At 37.3% G+C, this 19770-nt stretch overlaps 1 protein-coding gene across 3 annotated transcripts; it reads left to right on the top strand.

The window, feature by feature from the left end:
• The first annotated feature begins 1392 nt into the window (after positions 1 to 1392).
• Positions 1393 to 19737, top strand: flt3 (fms related receptor tyrosine kinase 3). 3 transcript variants are annotated; one of them, XM_072689137.1, is made up of 25 exons: positions 1393 to 1445; positions 1702 to 1799; positions 2712 to 2857; positions 4020 to 4147; positions 4357 to 4480; positions 5145 to 5284; positions 6263 to 6384; positions 6493 to 6631; positions 6885 to 7062; positions 7146 to 7243; positions 9606 to 9717; positions 10763 to 10950; positions 11042 to 11139; positions 11252 to 11384; positions 12476 to 12580; positions 13147 to 13257; positions 13381 to 13537; positions 13695 to 13795; positions 14370 to 14476; positions 16027 to 16149; positions 16384 to 16495; positions 17242 to 17341; positions 18194 to 18299; positions 18389 to 18581; positions 18803 to 19737. In XM_072689137.1, the coding sequence occupies exons 1-24, from the start codon at positions 1415 to 1417 to the stop codon at positions 18569 to 18571; spliced, it is 2940 nt and encodes a 979-aa protein (XP_072545238.1). In that variant the 5' UTR covers positions 1393 to 1414; the 3' UTR covers positions 18572 to 18581; positions 18803 to 19737. The 3 variants fall into 3 exon arrangements, with proteins under 3 accessions (XP_072545238.1, XP_072545231.1, XP_072545222.1); XM_072689130.1 differs by having other exon boundaries at positions 18781 to 19737; XM_072689121.1 differs by having other exon boundaries at positions 18389 to 19737.
• Positions 19738 to 19770: the final 33 nt, after the last annotated feature.

Here is a 19770-nt window from a genome sequence, read left to right as displayed (position 1 = left end):
GTATGGAACTCCCCCCCTACCCTCTCACCCTTTCACCCTCACACACACACACACACACTGACACAGTATTTAGGCCTAATTGAAGCCCCCCAGCTACTACATCTTAACCACAGCGTCCACCAGTGTGTCTCCAGTGTCCTCCTTTATAAAAACAAAATATGGCCACCCCACATTAAGAGACAGGATTAGGAGATTGGGTTTTAATTTCAGTAAGACTAAAAGAACAACAATAAATACAGAATTAATTTTCAGCGTGCAAAGCGCTAACTTTAGAGCTTAGCCCAACTTGATTATAATACAGAAAGCAACATACATTATTTCCTGTCATATACATTACAGACAGATGGTAAATATGGTTTGGTAGTGTTACCAAAACATCCTACAAACAATCTGAAACACATTTAGAGGGCAACAAGAGAAGGGGGGATATTGCACAATTACATGTACAAGAAGGATATTGCACATACAGGACAACATACACCAGACGAAAAAAACATAAACACAATAACAAGTAACAAGAACCAAACAGTGACTGCAGAATAAGGTGAATTAAAAGGGTGAGAATAAATGGCCGTGGATAGTGTAAATGTTTGTGACACGTTTGTTAGGATACACAACAGCAGGGTGTAGACTATAGTATGATTAATGACATCAGACTTGATTTTGTATTCCATCATTTGAAAGTAAGGGTATTTAAGTGAATCTAAAGTCAATTTGATTAAATTCAGATTCCATCATCTTAAATTCTGAATCTAGGTAGACAGGAAAAATAAATAAGCGTGAATTCTGTCATTCTGTACAATGGCTGTTATTATACATATGAATTTATAGAACTATTAAATTGTTAAAGGACCTAATAATTAAACTGGTTAATGTCGACTTTAGAAATCTGATAATTAAAACATTTCTAACAAAAATTCCAAATTTTTTTTACATCACAGTGTAGAATAAAATGTCATGCCACACCATAAAATCTACAGAACTACTGAGAATTTAGGCAGAGGTTAAAGTATTGTTCACATTGTCTACATTACTTATAAAAATATTTTCAACAGTAAGATTAATAACAAAAATATACAAAAAAAATCATAAAAAAGAAAAGGCATGCCATATGTTTGTGTTTGGTAAATGGATGCATAGGCCTAGGTCAGCTCTAAATGAATGTTAACAGCTTGAATGTGTTGTTAGGAAATGTAACACAATGACCGAACAAGCAGAATTTTTACACTAATAACGTCTGTGTTCATAGCTGTGAGTTCAGCAAACTTTGTCACCTTCGAAAAGGAAACCACGATAGGAGGGGGGGCGGGTGGTGATAGGGTCATGTGGCCTTGAAAGTCTATGCGCTTCTCTACTCTCCACATCCCATTTCGTGGCTGGGTGCTCCTCTGGTCTACTGTTATGCACTCAAACGATGCAGTTAAAAGGAAAGACGGTTTTGGTGGGTAAGTAACTCAAATGCAAAAGATGCTTGTTTGTTTTAATGATATGTTATTTCGAGCAACTGTAACATCCTTATAATTGAATTACACCTTAATGCATTTTTTTCCCTTATGTTTTGTTATTATTTTTTATATTATCATCACAGTCGTAGCAGTATTTTTGTTGTTGTTTGTAATGTGATGAAACAATTAGTCAGTTTGGGCCTTTTTCTAAAAAAAAGCATTCACTTGTTTGTGTCTATTGTCTTTTGCACCCAAGTGTTTGTTGTACTGCAGCTGAGTGTACTTGTCTGCAGTGACCGGCTACAGGATGGAGACATGCAAGAGCTTCGCCTACCCTGTGTCTCCAATGAAACTGTAAAAATAATTATTTTTTTCATTAATAATATCATTTGCATCAGGTTCTGTGCTTTCCTGATAGTGTGGGTGTAAGAGTTACAGTAAGACTGGGTGGATGATTGTAAGAATGATAGGGCACACCGGGATTCCAGTATGCATGAAGAATTTCTTTGTATCTTAAAATGTCAAAACATTTTTATTGTAAATGAGGTCAAATAGATGACCAAGAATAAAAGCAGAACTGCCATTGTAGCAGAAAATGCAGAAGTGTGGAACCCACCACAGCTGCCTTAAAATTACGATACCTTCTTCACTTCTCTGTGACTTTTATAGGCAATCGTGCCTTATGTAAATTACCTTGTATTTTTTCTTATTGAAAGAAAATTCCTGCATTTGCATGCAAAGTATGCACACTATCATCCAAAAGTTTGAAGTCAGTTGTCAAATTAGTTTCATATACAATAATGACTTAATGAAGAATGCTTCAATATTGCTGATATATATGAAAATTATATTGTAATATAATAACTTTATTCAAAATTTAAAAAATGCTGGTGACAACAAATATAATAAATGATAAGTTGTATATTGTACTTTTGAGTTACTTTGTCAGATATTCTGTTTGATGATGTATTCAGTTGTAATAAATTTTGAAATATGAGTAATTCTGAATATCATTTGTTTTAGAATTTCATTACTAATGCCCTACAGCCCTACAGTTATTCTACTTACTTATTTAAAGTTTTTAATTATTATTTGATTTATCTTTAAAACCCTCCTACATATCATTTGAAAGTTGTAGATGAGATATATTACACATATTGTATGCATTTATCTGAAACCAAATTGGTGTTATTTCATAGACAGCATTGATTCCAAACACACAAGCATTCGTGTATTTCTTCTTATGTGTGCTTTGTCCTATTGCAGACTGTTACATGCAGCTTGGCTGAAATGGTTCTGCAAGGATCTCAGACCCTTACGCTGGATGTCCTGGCAGGGCAGAGTGTCAAAATTCATTTAACATCTTTGGGAAACAATTCTGGACATTCTACACAATGCTACTGGACACAAAGGTCTGTCAATCTTTGAGACTTAATTCTTATTTCCACTGGAATACATGTGTGGGAGTGAGGATTCTGTCATAGGCATCATCACTTGTTGAGTTTCAGCTTAGATTGGCTCATATTGGCTCTGTTTTTCTGGTTGTGGGGTTCTTAAAGCTAATGGCCAGACTAGCCCAACATATTAAGCTGCAGGTTTAATATTTTCCTTTAGCGGTGGTTGCTGAATAAGGTTGGCTAATTGGTTGAATCTTAGTCTAATACGTATAAAAATGTGTTTGAGGCTACTAGAGATGATACAGCAGTATTGATTCTTCCTGTTATATGGTCTCCCCATGTCTCCTCTGGGGACTAAGGTTTCCACCCACAGTCCAAAGACATGGAGTTGAATTAGTTGTTCTAAATGCCGTCCTTCAGGTCGTTGGTCAGTTGACAGTACACTGTGTGGAATTGGCTGCGGCTTCTTGCCGGTGTGTGTTGGCTGAGTGTTGACTGGGCATCCTTGGGTTTTAAAAAAATAAAATTCAAAACAGCACATGAGAATCTTGATACTAAGTGATTTTAAAATATCTGAATATCTATGGTTTATAAAATGTGCTGGAAAAGTTCTTCTTGTTGTTTCACTCTGTTAAAAAGCCAGTTTGTGTTTCAGTTTATTTAATACAAATAAAAGCTATTGAAATTTACTTCTCTAGGTTTTTTATTCCTTCCTAATGTTTCTGGCAGCAGTATGTCAACCACTGATTTACAAGGGTCTACAAGTGACATTTTCTCAAAATATAGTTGTATTATTTATTTTTCCAATAGTATTATTTATTGTATAGTTTATTGCTACACAATAAACTGCAGAGATACTATTATTTATGCAGAGATTAACTTCAATGTTTCACCTCATGCCCTTGTTAATTTATTATCACATACAGTAGCAATGTTAACATCATTTTTTTTTATTATAGTAGCATAAGTTCTAAGGTTAAAGTTACTGAGTCCATTTACATCAGTTTGAACCAAATCACATCACTGTAAGCAATAATTACCTTATTTTAGCATATTCTTGTATTAGTTAACCAGACCGTTTTCTCTAAATCTCACGAAATGCAAACCACATCTATAAAACACACAAAAATACAGCAGTCTAACTTGTTTTATGATCATGGCCTGTTTTGTTCCACAGAAACACATCCAGTATGCTTCCAATCCAGCACTTTGAAAGAGACATGGATGGAGTGTACACTGCAGTCTGTGACAATGGCAACTCTAATCATTCTGTAAACATCTCGGTCCACATACTCTCCCCCAAAAGTGAGTCAATGCAGTCCTTCTTCACACATGTAGAATTACACCTCTAGACGGCAATAGATAAAACCGTGGCATGCGCGCAGTTCATTTTACCTCATTGATGTGGTATCCCTGAATCTTACAGATGTTTATTGCAGTAGCATTCACATTTCCTGAACATGTACTGAAACTGCTGGATAAAATGTCTGATAGCACATTTTTCTTATGTCCAGAGCGACCATCCATTCCACAGCTACAAATTATTGAGAAACAATTTTCCACGGTTTTCTATAGATGTGTTTCAAAAGGAAACCCTAAACCAACAATTAAATGGTATTCAGAAGACAAATATATCAGGTAAGTGCAGAAAGCAGTTGATTTTTTAATTTGTATTTTTTAATATTTTTAATCAGTTAGTTGGGAAATTTTGTAAATGGCAGGAAAAACAAGATTATGAGATTTGATTATTCTTGTGAACGTTTATTTATCAGATAAAAAGAGAAAAACATATTTTTACTAGCTAAGCATTCTATTTTGTACATAAAAACCTAAAAATTCAATATATATGATGCCTTCAACACACTCAAAAAGAACATGGGAAAAATAAGAGCTAAAAGTATATTTAAGTAACGGCACTTTAAAATATTCCACCGCAAGCAGGGAAGAATTGGTTACAGGTGCGAGTATCAGCCTCTCCAAAGGCTCAGTCTTTGCGAGCAGCACAGACGCCCATAACATTTTCTGGAAATTATAGAAAGTCTAAAATTGCATTCAGCATGCTCGACAATGAAATGCAGTATGTCAAAGTGTCTGCAATAACAATTTCATTTGCTAGAAAACAGTAAAATTGAAATATGAATGGTGAAGTGAAATCAGAACCATGCATGTGCTTCTTGTCGAGTAGCTCTGTATTGCTCCAGTCAGTGGCTGGAATGGTATAATGCTTTTCAACATCTGTTACATTTATGGGGTTTTGTAAACTAAAAACTGTGTCTGTTCTGCTGCTTTTGTATCTGTACAGACAAGACTTTACTGAAGACATAAATGTTGAAAAGCAGATGGTGGCAAGCTTGCTTAAGAGTTTTGATTACCAGGGTTCAAACACAAAATGCTGTGCCACAAACTCAGAGGGAGAGGAATGCAGCCAGATTTATCATTACGGTAAAATGATTGTCCCTATTCATTTCATAATTCCTCCTAATATGGTCACACACTGCAAAGCTATATTGTTTTCAAATTTAAATTCTTCTTCTTCTTCCTTTTGTCCCCTTTTTTGCCACACTAATCATCTCACAGTTTTTGAAACATTAACACTGTTTCAACTCCAGGTTGCTGATTGTGTGATTTAGACTTGTCTACAGCATCTTAAACAGACACACAGTTTCTGCATGGCGACTTCTTTCCCCATTGAAAAATTGGGTTCAAACGTTTACAGTATGTTTTTTGTCACAAAGATACAATGATAATGATACAATGATACACCCAAGCAATAACCTGAGACACCATAGTAACCGCCTGGGAAACCATGGCTAGAACTGCCTAGAAACACCCTAGTAACCACCTTGCAACACTATAACACTAATCTAGCAACCACTTTGCAACACCATAACAACCACCATACAACACTTTAGCAAGCACTTAGCAAAACCATAGCAACCACCTTATAATGTCATACCAATCATGTAGCCTACCATAGCAACACCATATTTACCACCTAGCATAAGCAGTTTCACCCAATGAACCCTGTAGTCTGGAAGTGGGAAACACTTAACCCCTTTCCTTCAGGAAAGGCACTTTTTGTAGTCATTATTATAAGCTGATCTACCATATCAGACTCACTGTAACAAACCAAGCCATTTTTTCCCTTAACCCTTTAAAATATTGTGTCATTCATTTACTATTCCTAAGACATTATTTCGTATTTACTATAACATATTCAGTAAATATTATTATGAAACCATTGATGACTTAACATATGGGCCTACCTACAGACCCTTTAGTATTAAGATAATGATATCTGATAAGATAACCTGCTATGTCTGACCTAATAATGTACAATAATATAGAAAGAGTGTTTTTAGATTTGCTAAACATATTACAGATGCCGTATGATGTTGGAATTTTTTGATGTTGTTTCAGATCTTGGAAAGTCGATGCAAAAGACTGAAGCTCCACAAATTCTGCTGCATCCCGGTCAGTCACTTGCTCTCCGTTGTGAAGTACAGAGATTCCCAGTAAAGTGGTACTTCAACAACACACAGGTGAAGAGTGGACACTGTGAAAACAAATGTAATCACAGCTTAACATTTTTGTTTGTCTTTCTGACATTGCTGTATCGTTTCTCTACATTTTGACTGGCTCAACTTTAGCTCAGTGGAGTGAAAGCGAAAAATTATGATTCAGATATTGAGTATTTCTTCATTGAATCAGTCAGTGTGCAAGACAGCGGAGAGTACGCTTGCAAAAGTAATGATAACCGGACAAAAGTCACGCGAGTTCGGGTCCATGGTAAGTGGAATTCTTTTAAAAAAGTAATAAGCTACTTTGTAAGGTCTTTTCTGCTGATTGTTCTGAATCAGTCAGTGGTGACACTGTGAACGTTGCATATATTGGGTCGGGTTAGAGGATGTCTGTTTCATCTCATATGCTGGCGTGCAGCAACAGAGCAAATAGTCACTAACATGCCAAGTAAGAAAGGAGCACTGCATAAACCAATCGAATGAGGGAGTCATTGAGTTTGATGGTGGGTTTCTCTTCATAGAGAAGGACTTTATTCAAGTACTGGAGCTAAAGGAATTCTTCATCATTAAAAAGCCAGAGAAAGCCAACTTCTGCTTCCAAGCTCAGGTACTCTCTCACCCAAAAGCACAGTGTTACTGGATTACACCAAATGGAAGCAAAGTGCAATGTGAGGAAACTCAGTACCTCTGGGGTAGCAGGTATGTTGCGCATGCTGTCTTTCCAGACTTGGTCTGTAAGAGTGTTCTACTCTATCTAATGGTTTTGTTCTTATCTCTTTCAGCATGTTTCAATTGTGTAATCCAGAGCCAGGCCAATATCAGATACAACTGAGATCTGGTCTAAAGTTTGTTTCAAAGAATACGTCCATCTGTGTGACAGGTGAGTTCTCGTCTGTTATGATAGATGTATAGGAGACATTATGTACAGTAGAGTGTAGAGGGACAGCTTCAACAAGAAAGAGATGGCATACAAATAACATTGCACTGTAAATAAGGTTCTGCATCTCAATCGAATCAACAGTACTAGTTGAGTTTCCTCAAAAACAGCAATGAATGTGTGCCACTTGAACACCAAGGAGTGTTCTGAAAAATGAAGACACAATGGGGGCGATAGGCAGACACCTTAATTGGGGTAATTGGGGGTTAGGCAGGTGCCTTGCTCAAAGGCATTTCAGTTGTGAATATTAACACACTTTGCAGGCTATGGGTTCTAGGTTACATGTCGGTATTCTATGCTTTATAACTCACAGACAGGATACACATATCACAACAAACAGAATGACATATCCTATCTAATCGATGTGGTCATCAGGCATCATTGAGAAATCTAGTTCAGCTAAACATTCTAAAAAAACAGCTAAAATCCACTATTTTTCAAAAATTAAATCCCAGTTTTAATCCCATAGCAGCCACCCAGTGCATGATTACTGCCCTGTCAATCTGTCCTCCCCTTTCTGCCTCAGTGCAGCGAGTGATCAGGAGAGCAATCATGGGTTTGTGGAATGTCCAAAAAATCTGTTGTTTACAAACAAAATAAAAATTATGCCGCATATTCCCTTTTTGATTGTTATTCATGAATTTATGGCACTCCATCTGCTCCGCCGGTCCTTTAGTGAGTTCAGCTTCTGAACAATACCTTGCGGAGCATGAGATAAACAACAGATTGTCTGTTTACAGACAAACAAAGCTCAACTTCTTGTCTATAGCTTAAGTAGTTGGTAATTTGAGTAAGAAACTGAGTTTAGGTGGTCATCCTTGTCTGACCACAGAATGTCAGAACCCCAAACAGTACACTGTACACTGAATAAGGCACAGTTTCAGACTCAGTTTTTTTTTACGCAGATCCTAGGACAGAGCTCTCTGCCTTTTTTGATATTGCATTTTACACACGTGATTTTTATTGACTAATAAAAATCAGCACACCAAAACTAATAGAATGCACGCACAGAGCGTTGATATCCACACAGAGAGAAAAGAAAGGTCAGTTTTGAATGAAATAAAGAAAATGTTGAGATTATAAGGCTGCAAATTACGAGTGTATGTGTGGAGAGTTTAGAAATTCAAAAAAGAGATAAGTCCTATGTAGTAAATGTGTTGTTTTTCAGTGCTTAGCTAATCACCTAATTAAAACTTTAGCATTCAATGATAGCATTCAACACCCTTTCAAAAGTCACAATGTAATTGGTATTTTATTGGCTGAGAAGAAGAGAATCAGATGCTGAAGAGAAAGAAAAACATGTTGTCATGTTGAGTGCGCCTAAAAAAGGTGCATCATTGAAAAAAGATGGACAGGAGAATAGTCATGAGGCAGACAGTCAGACATCACAAAAAGTCCCACATATTTTTATTTCATTTTTGGGCATTTTTGATAATGCCAGTTTTAGCCAGTTCATGTTCACTGAAAAAAGTAAAAAAAAAACTAAATAAATAAATAAATAAAACATTTTGAATTTTGAAATTAAGTTTCTTCTTAGTCAGACCTGTAATCATGTTTAACACATTCTCACTCGTTACAGTTTATGTAAATGTTTTTACCTTGCACAGAGTAGCAGAAAGGCGTAGTTGTGTTTCCTGTCAGTTTTCTGAAAATTGTGATGCTGTAAAGCTAACAAGTGATGCTGGCCACTTGTAATTTTTAACCTTATAACCTCAACATTCTCTCCTGCTCGGCCACTGCGCTCGGCTCAACCAACTACATCAGCGTTCTTCGCGTGCATTCTATTAGTCCAAAAATCATGATGTGCTGATTCTTATTAGTGAATAAAAAAAATTACAATAATGTGCGTAATGTGCCAATCAAGAAAGACGGAAACAGAGACGTCTGGTCAACAGCTGTGTCTGAAACTGTGCCCTATTCACTATGCAGTGTACTATTTTAGGGTTTTGACATATTGTAGCTAGAGAATGAAACGAATGGGGTCAGAATAAGAGTCATTCGGAAAGCTAAAATTAATACATACATAAATAGCATACAAATATTAAAGCATGTTCAGGTTTTTCTATTTTATTTAGAGTGCTGTCAAGTTACCCATGTCAAGTTAATCAATATATAAATATATAAAAAATAGGTCATCATTAACTATTAGTGCATTTTAGCGCAAAAACACTACACTTTGTGTAAACTGTACAGTTTTGTGATCAAAACATGTTCAGATTCATGCAAATATCTACATCTTGTTAATATTTACAACTCAAATGAACACATCTTCAAGATCTTAATACTTCTCTTTATGACTTCCTAGATACTCCTAAATTTACCATACTTCAAGACCAAGACCAAGCTCAAGTTACCTGTATGACCGACAGCTTTCAACCTCAGTCCATATTATGGAAGATCTGCCCATCAGATGCTGAGTAAGTTGTTAATTTGATAAAGAATTAAAAAGAAAATGCTTTTTCCACCAGGGGTAGGAGTAGTTTACCAGAAGAATAAATATGTGGTATTTTCTGTGGTATAGTTGCATGGCTGAAAGTATTTACAGGTTTGTCAGGGAATGGATACCAAAACATCCAAATTGAACATGCCCTGGAGTTCAGTAAAATCCAGCATTAAGAACGAAAGGGATATGGCATGTGTAAATCTTCCTAGCAAGAAGCACAGCCAACATGCTCATGTAGGGTTCCCATGGGTGGAACTTGGGCTAGGTGGGTTTCAGGTGAGCATGGGCTCTGAGTGGGTTTGTACATGTGTTGTTACTGGGACCCAGTTGGGCTTCCCAAATGGGCCCCATCATTACAGCCCACCTTAATCTCACATGGGTCACATATAGGCCCCATGTGCCAGTGTACAACCCAGATGGGGCCCAGGCTTAACCACTCCCGTTCATCATTATCCCTGATGGGCATGCCTATGTGGGGTCAAAATGAACCATACAGGCCCCCTATGGGCATGCTATCTGGGAGGAGACTAGTGAGGAAGGCTACCAAGGCACCTGTGACTACCCTGAATGAGTTAAAGTCAGAGAGTGGCAAAGAGAAGAATCTCAACTACAGTTCACCTAAAGGCAAGAGGGAGACTCCATGGTCAAATGGATGAAAGTTCTTTGGTCTGATTAGACCAAAGCAAAGCTTTTTGGTTATTAGGCTAGACGCTATGTTTGGCACACACCAAACACTACACATCACCTCAAACACAGCATCCCCACCATAAAGCATGGTGGTGGCAGCATCTTGCTGCATCTTGCTTCTTGGCAGCAGGACCTGGAAGGCTTGTTTAGGTACAGTGTAAAATGAATGCCAAAAAGAGACAAAAAAAACAATACAATTCTAAAATATCCAATGGGGTGAATACTTTTATAGACTTTATGTAAGGTGTGTCTTTACCAACTTTGCTCTGCAAGAATTTGGCCCGAATACATTGACATATAATGTTTGTTTCTCTCTGTTTGTACCCCCAAAGCTGTAACAGTACTGCAAAGTGGAAAGAGGAACAAGTGGTGGACAGATGGTATCCTGATTCAGATCACTTCTGCCAGAAGAAGATTGTCATCTCTAAACATTCCAGTGAAGTAAATGGCCACATTGTCCAATGCTGCCTCACTACCTTGGGTGAATCGCACTGCAGTGAAAAACATCTAGTGAAAAAGTGTACGTCCCATATCTATACATTTTTGTATGGTAAAGTTTGAGTTATTCGTTCAACCAGAAAGGTTCATGCTGTGACAATGTTCTTTTGCAGCATCTATGGATCCTTTGGGTTTAATCGTGATGTGCTGCCTGCTTGTCTTAATCCTCTTGCTGGTCTGCCTTCTCCTGGCCCATTTCATCCATAAGAAAGTACAGTAGTGTCTCTCTTTCACTGTCTCTCTCTCTCTATCTCTCTTACTGCTTATGATACCCATTTTGTCTAACCTTCTAAAACACTCTTGTGCTCATATAATCCATACAGAAGCCTGGCTATTCAACCCAACTGCAGGTGATTCAAATGGTTGGACCGTCTGACAATGACTACATCTACATCGACTTCAGGGATTTTAAATATGACCAGAAATGGGAGTTTCCTCGGGAAAACCTGGAATTGGGTAGAGGATCTTGACATTAATGAAGCTAATATTCATTCAGGGCAATTAAGCTCTCTAGGACTCCTGGCCACGCATGGCTGCTGCATCACCGAAGATTGAATATGCGATCTCCTGGCGATAAACCAAGACATGTTTGGTATCTGAAAGCTTAATTAACATGTTATTTAAAAGGCCACCTTCATAGAAACTTTATAACAATTACATAGACATTAAAAACAAATTCATAAAGCGATAGTTAAGTATTAACAAACAAATAAATATGCAAAAACCTTATGTATCCAAAATGGCAACTTTTACAGTAGAAGGAAAAAAAACTTTCAGATTCAAATTATGTCAAAAAAGTTGAAAATAGAGATACAAGCTTTGTGACAACAAACACAGAACAGGGTTTTTGTTTATTATCCACCTCTTATTTGGAACAAACTCATAAATCCCATTATATCAGCCTCTTTTCACCCTGTTCTTTAATGGTCAGTGGCCCACGGGACCACCACAGAGCAGGTATTATTTGGGTAATGGGTCAGTCCGCAGCGCAACAAATACACCACTACCATGTCAGTGTCACGGCCGTGCTGAGAATAACCCACCACCCAAATAGTAGCTGCTCTGTGGTCCTGTGGGGCCCTGACCATTAAAGAACAGGGTGAAAGGGGGTTAACAAAGTATGCAGAGAAACAGACGGACTACAGTCTGTAATTACAGAACTAAAAAAGTGCTGATAGAATGAGTTCATTCCAAACCAGGGCTGGTTATACTATTCTCATATGTATATTCACACATGTGAAAAAGTACTGATAGGGAACTGATAGGGATTGATGGTAATGAAACATATTGTGATTACTGGGATAGGCTGTTTATAAATATTGGAGTACTTGTTAGCAACCCTTGTAACTCCAGTGCAAAACTAAAGCAAACGTCAGATACCTAACATGTCTTGGCTAATCGACTACCTTTGGGATAACAGCTTAATTATGCAAATAGGCTTTTTCACCAGTCCACTGTTTTATAGAGTAAATGAGTGGAAACACACTAACACACACAAATGTTGTGCCAGTAAGCTACTTTAAGACAAAAGCATGCATTGTTTTTAGGTAAAGAGCTGGGATCTGGGGCTTTTGGGATGGTGGTGCAGGCTACAGCATATGGGATCAGCAAGCCAGGAGTGTCTATGCAAGTAGCAGTGAAAATGCTAAAAGGTGAGTGTTACACCTAATTAATGGCATTCCACCATTTTTAAAAACAATCTCATAATAATATCATTAAGATGTCGAAACAAAGTCATTCAAAGAGTCACAGTGTTCACAGTGAGCTTGCGCCATTTCACATTAAACACCTCTGTTAGACGATTAGACACCCTTCTCTAGTTGATCCTCCTTGTAGATGTAAAGTCAGAGAAAAAAGCTGCACAGGTTGTGTTGGTCATCCTCCAGTCCTTCATCTGTGGTCACAGGATGCTGCCCACGCCCACACTGGATACTTTGATTGGTGGACTAGCCTGAGTCCAGCAGAGACGCTGAGGTGTTCAAACACTCCAACAGCACTGCTGTATTCGATCCACACTTGTACCAGCACAGCACACACTTACACACCACCATCACATCAGTGTCACTGCAGTGCTGAGAATGACCCACCACCCAAATAGTACCTGCTCTGTGGTGGTCAGTCTTGTGGGGTCCTGACCTGCATAAAGCGCTTCTAAGAAAAGGTGACCTTTTGATCTGATCTGTACTGATATGTAAATGTTTTCTGCCTTTTTGTACAGACAAGCACCAGACTGAGGAGAAGGAAGCCTTGATGTCTGAACTGAAGATGCTGACTCTTATTGGGCACCACATCAACATTGTGAACCTACTAGGAGCTTGCACTGGCATAGGTACATTTTCAAATGTCAGACATTGAAGTATAATAAAAGGCTTGTATATAACATGACCCATCATCAGGTTTGCTTATACATTATCAAAAGTCAACAATTATGACAAGGTAATTTGATTTACAGGTCCTACTTACTTGATATTTCAATACTGCTGTCATGGAGACCTCCTGAACTATCTAAAGAACAACAGAGAGCACTTCTGCAAGAGCTTAGCCGATGCCTTCAACAAGGACAGATTCAGTGGCCTCTACCAGAACTACCAGAGGAAGAGAAACTCCAGGTTAAAATCATAGGAGTGATAGCCTTTCTGTTAACATTTTGACTACAAAAAGCACAGAGATCATTTGAGGAAATGTGACTGAATTCTGGTAAATGCCGTTGGAAGCTGTTGTAAGCAATGTGAAAGATCATGATCTTCCCTTGTTGTGTCTACACAGTGGGTTTGCTCAGTCTGATGACATTTCATACATGCACATGTCTCCAGTGATGAAGGAACGAGAGGCACTGCTTTCTACCACCTCTACAGATGTTAACGATGGTAATACACTTGATGAAATAGCAAACAGCCTTTCTGTTAACAAGAAAAAGCCCCTTAACACTCCAATGCTTATTACACACTAAGGCATATTATTCAGTAGCTACAGGCACTTCTGTACACTTTCTGTACTTCGGTACTCTTTGGTAATAGAAGTTTGTAACAACACTTTCGGCCCGCCATCAGACTATAGGCTGTTCAAGGGGTTAAAGAGGTGGCTTGACCAAACTTCAAACGTTTCAAACTTGATTTAGTCTTGATCTAGAGCTACAGGCTAATGTAGCTAACAGGTAATAGAATTAATATCCACTTGTTAGCAAAAGTAGCTACATAACCAGTTCCTGCTTTAAGATGGCTGCTACTGTTGCTGTTAGCTATGCATGATAATTTAGTCCATGTTATAGAAAACAGTATGTCATGGAGTGTCAAAAACACTTTTCTACTTGACTACCACTATCACCATGCACTGTACTGTGAAGTTAATAGTACTAAAGCAGAATAATCAATGGCTAAAAACTATAAATGCTTCAGAGACCTGGCTTACTACTGTTTTTATATATTGTTTTGCACTTTATAGAAATATTTGAAAGTGAAGAAGAAGACCTGCAGACTCTCACCTACGATGACCTCTTAGGTTTTTCCTACCAAGTTGCCAAAGGCATGGAATTTCTCTCCTCCAAAAATGTAAGTTGCGGAAAAGCTTTCTCACAGCCTTTCATGTCCTTTCTGCTCCACACAGATTTTGTCTGGCACTCTATAAAAAGCAAACATTTGCACGTTTGGCTGTCAGCAGTAAGCAAGTGGATTCATTCTGCTGTAATCAGACTAATCAGAAACATCTTATCCATCGAAAAAAGCTTTCAGAAATTATCATTTGCTGTTTCCTTTATTCAAGTATGCCTCCCAAAGATGTTATGACATATATATCTCAAGATACCTGGCTGCTAACATGGTGTTTTCTTCATGGATGTTTATTTGCACAGTTATCAGCAGCAAATTGGCTGTTCTTTTAGCTGAACTAGAGATGACCCATCTGTATTAATGGGTATCGATCGCTATTCAGCTGATATAATCAAAAAAAAAAAGTCTGTATCAGACATCAGGGGGAGAGTGAATCCAATAACCCTAAAAAAAGAATGAACCCAATAAGTCTATCCAGAAATAGCACACTCTGTGTGGTATGAAAATATTAGCTGTGCGACGCTTCCTGTGGGGTTAAAGAGTGTTTGAATAGTTTTAGCAAGCCTACGCTTAGATGCTCATCCCAAATAAAGAACATCAGTTAAAAAATGCTAAAGTTCAAGCTGATACTCAAGATTCCAGTAAGGATATCGTTTTTGAACTCAGCATAAATCATGATTGAACTGGCCAAAGATGAAGCTTGCTGTTTGCTCACAAGACAAAAAGAAAGATCGAGATAGCGATAGACGGTTGGAACTTTACAGCCACCACGTCACATGCTAGGTACAATAAGTGACAGAGTGGTTACCAGAAATACTCTTGCTTGTTTAGCACTTCCCCTTCCAAGCTGTGCACGCTATATTTTCTGTGATTATTTCTTGGACTCAGGCTGGGTTTACAGTTTCATGTGTGTTTAATAGCCTCTTTCTCACCTTTTAAGTTTTTCTTCTGCACATACTTATTTTTATCCAATTTTTAGTTGTTCTAGTTTGTGTTGTTTGAAGAACAAATATATTCCTTTGCTTTTTTATTCAAAGTCTTCTGACTTGTTTTCCATCATAGAGAAGAAACTTTTAACCAAGCATTCAGAAGGTTCCCTGTGTCTATATAGAAGCTTTACTTTTACTAAAAAACTTTTTAAGAACATGTACTACATGAAGATTTTTGTAGATTCAATTGATCAAACACATTTTACAGTGAAAATAATATAGATTTTTCTCACTTGCATTGTAGTCATTAATATCTTGTTACTATTTCCATTCTTGTTTTTAATTTCATTGGCGTGTTGGTTCAGCATCTGAACTGCTTCATGACACACCTTTTAATTTAAGGATTATTATTTATAATATCCCAAAAAAAAGAGAGAACAAAGCCCAATAGATGTTTAAAGCAACATTCTACTGTTGTCATCTATTTTTTAATAAACCTCATGAAAAGGCAGTTGATACCTGAAAAGATCAACCTGAAAAGGCAGTTGATACATGGCATCCGTTAACAAAATGCTCCACAAATGCCTCAAATGATGTTAAGCTAAAGCCATTTCTTATTCTCAGTGCATCCATCGAGACCTGGCAGCCAGAAATGTCTTAGTGACACGAGGCAGGCTGGTAAAAATCGGAGACTTTGGTCTTGCTCGAGACATCGAAAATGACTCCAACTATGTGGTGAGAGGAAATGTAAGTACATATATTAGTCTGATTGTTCTGATGTTTGGGTATGCACAGTGGGTTCACAATCATATCCATATTTACAGATAATTGCTTTAAAATAACCGTCAATTCATTCAAATGTTTTTCAGATTGAATGTTGATAAAGTATTCATTGAACACCAGAAGAGCAGAATTTGATAATTGTTGGTGCTTTAGTCTGTATCATGTTTTCTTTAGTAAACTGTATATTTTTTGTTGCAGGCACGTTTACCAGTGAAATGGATGGCTCCTGAGAGTATTTTCAAGGGCATGTACACCATGCAGAGTGACGTCTGGGCCTATGGCATCCTGCTATGGGAGATATTCTCTCTGGGTACAAACAAATAAGCAAACACAGACTCACAAACCCACACATGAAGATACATAAACAGTATAAAAAAAGGCATGAGCTTTCACTACAAGATTAGAATGTATGGTTTTAGCTCTTCTCATTTTAGGCCAAATTATTAAAGACAGAGGATAAAAGAGCAGGACTTAATAGAACAGTACATTTATACAGTCATCCTTGACAGCATAGGCATAATTTACATGGAGAAACATTGGGGACATGTCTTAGTCTAAAGCCCTATTTGAATTGGATTAGTTAAGTTCAAAATTGTACAGCTCTCCTTAGAGATAAAACTCCCATCAGAACAGTAATAAAAAACCACCGCAGAACGAGTGGGTTTAGGACCCGAATGTTTGCATCTGCCTGGAAAATCACTAAAATCATCACACCAATACTGAGTTCAGTAAAAAACAGCAGGTTATCTGGTCTGTAATTCTCTCAGAGGAGGAGAGAGAAAACATACATGGCTGATCTGGACAGAAATCTCTAAATATCAGTGGAGCTGCAGTGGAGTTAATTTACCCTAGGAACCCACATGTCCTGATCTGCACCTCATGGCTCATCTAGCTTACTCACATTTAGCAGGCTAAAGACATTCAACCAGCTTTTGGTGATTTTCATCAATAACACTGTGTGTCCTTGTTAAAACAGGGTTATGTCCATGCTGGACAGTCACAACATACAGTTCCTACTATACTGTCCTCTCAAATTCTATTTTCTCATTTAATCAGGTGTGACTCCATATCCTGGTATAAAAGTGGATAACACCTTCTATGCTCTGATTGAAAGAGGGTTCAAGATGGAGCAGCCCTATTACGCCTCTGAGTCTGTGTAAGTGTCAGTCACTATCCACTTCTCACTGAAGCAATAGTTCTGGCAATAGGATTGGTCTCCAAAGTTTGCTTGTTCAGCTTTGCACTGGAGCTACACAAATAAATTGATAACAAATAATGAATGTTTATGCGCCACCAGTGATCACTGTGCAAACTTTACTTTGCACAATTGTCACACATCTGGACAAAACTATGTTTCATATTCGTGTGTATGTTTTAAAAATAAGTACTGAATGGCTTCATACAGACTGTTTGTCCAGTACCTTTGTCTATGTTTATAGAAAATATAGAAAATTGGACATACACTGCCCAAAAGTTTGTGGACACCCCTATAAATGGATGCATTTGGCTACTTTAAGTTGCACCCATTGCTGACACAGATGTGCAAATGTACACACACTGTACAGAAGTACTGCCAAATGTACTGCCAAAAGACTCTCTGGAGCAGATCAACATGAACCTATTGGTGCCATGTTTGATGCCAGGCACGGGCTAGAGGGGTTTTAGCTGAAATGTCTATATATGGTCCACTTATCTAGTTCATTTCATAACATGTTCCAGTTCATTAAGCATTAAGATTTTTTAAGCTACTAAGTGACAAATTGTGGGTGTGTATTTACTGAGATTTTTGTATTTATTTATTTAAGTCCTGTGTTTGATAGCAGCGTTAACCTAGCATCTCCTGTTCTGCACTAAAGAAATGCAGTGAACTACTACTTTAATGGTTTGAGTATGTGATTGTTTATGCTTCAGTTATTTGTTAAAGCTAAATAAGCTAAATTCAGACACCAGTCATATCTTATGACTTATATATCTTATATGATGTGTTCTGGTTTCTCTGTCTGTTTAGGTATAAGGTGATGTGCCGCTGTTGGGCTCTGGAGCCTCGAGACCGTCCCTGTTTCTCCAAGCTGTTGGCTTTCATGGAATGCCAGCTGACTGATGTTGAAGAACAGGTAATTCATTCATATACAAAACGTTTTTGTTCCATATAGAAAAGCAGATATTCGCTGGTTACTTTAGACACACTGTGTGTTTTTTCCAGCTCTACTACAACATTGGTGGTCAGCAAAACAGTGACTCCATATACAAGAACACACCGGTGACTTTGGAACTTGAAATGGTCCAAGAACAAGACGCTTGTGAGTCATCACCGATGGATTCATCCTGCAAGACTGAAACGACTGAAGAGGGCACAGTCACAGAAACCGAGGAGACTTACATCTAAAAACCCTTGTGTAAGCTAGACTTAGTTATAAGTTATAATACTTTAAAATTCAGTGCATGCATTATTTTTTATTCATGTTTGACAGGCCAGTAACCAGCAAAACAACTTTTTCTGATTTCAACTATAAATATAGTGTGCAAAAATGTTTCTAAATGGACCATTCACTCCCATTTTGTACATTTTGCTTGATTCCTGACTGGGGCTTTAAGGCTATGTCACTGGTCATTACAGGGCCATGACTGCACAGCAGAGGGCAGCACTATGCAGGGTGTTACTGGAACATGGGCTGAACCACAGGATAATCTTTTTTTCTGAGAAAAGTTGCATTGTTGTTGTGATACGTTGTTTTCTTTTAACCTAGTGCAAACCTTTTTTATCAGTGTCATCTTAGTATTTATTCATTAGAGTACTTATATACATTTATGATTCACTTTAATGCAGTTTTACAGATTGCTGATTTATGTATGAACTTTGTGGGAACTTTCAAAGGGTTTATGATTACTAATCTAAACCTTTCTATATGTTTTATTCTTCAAAACAACTTTAAACATAAACTTCCATAGTCATTTCTAGTCATTTTACAGAAATATCATTCTTTTTTATCTAGCTTGGAATTACGATTTGGAATATATTTCATATACAATATCAACATTTCATATATGTTTATATTTATTCTAATTTGCTTTCAATAACTGCTCACTGACTACAAATTGAGAAACTCAGGTTAGTTTCCCAGCACTCATTTTGTTCACTTTAAAGCTTTTTCATAGATTGATATTTTGTGTACCTACCTTGCATAAATTTTTCAAACACATTTTATTTACTAAAAAAAAATTAGGCATGATGACACGATAAGGATCCTTATACAAATTATCAGCTTTGGACAAATAATCAGCTTTAATCAATATTTAGCTGTATGGCAGAATGTCCAGGTAGAGCTGGGCAACTTCACTGAAATTAGCAGTTTATTCATTTTACTGCATTTGTAACACTCTACAAGTAAATCTTGCATTTTTCCATAATACTAATCCAGATGTATAAACATTTATCTACGGGCACTGGCAGATACTTAAAAATATGGTAGTCATATATCATCATTGATTCAGAATTTCTGTATTCTATTACTCTGACTTTAACATTCAAATAAACTGGTAGTAGCTTGCAAATTTGGAAACTTGTAGTGTCTTACTTTCCATCTC

This window comes from Salminus brasiliensis, chromosome 1 (genome assembly GCF_030463535.1).
Source record: "Salminus brasiliensis chromosome 1, fSalBra1.hap2, whole genome shotgun sequence".
In the NCBI taxonomy this organism is placed as follows: Eukaryota; Metazoa; Chordata; class Actinopteri; order Characiformes; family Bryconidae; genus Salminus; species Salminus brasiliensis.
Note: the sequence above shows the minus strand (reverse complement) of the source record. Positions and strands in the feature narration are given on the sequence as shown.

What these genes read in the sequence shown, in the direction of transcription:
- flt3 (XM_072689137.1), top strand. Translation starts at nt 1,415, where the DNA reads ATGCAGTTAAAAGGAAAGACGGTTTTGGTGG. An exon ending in CCTGTGTCTCCAATGAAACT is followed by an intron (nt 1,800 to 2,711) that starts GTAAAAATAATT and finishes GTCCTATTGCAG; the next exon opens with ACTGTTACATGCAGCTTGGC. An exon ending in ATGGGAGATATTCTCTCTGG is followed by an intron (nt 16,496 to 17,241) that starts GTACAAACAAAT and finishes TCATTTAATCAG; the next exon opens with GTGTGACTCCATATCCTGGT.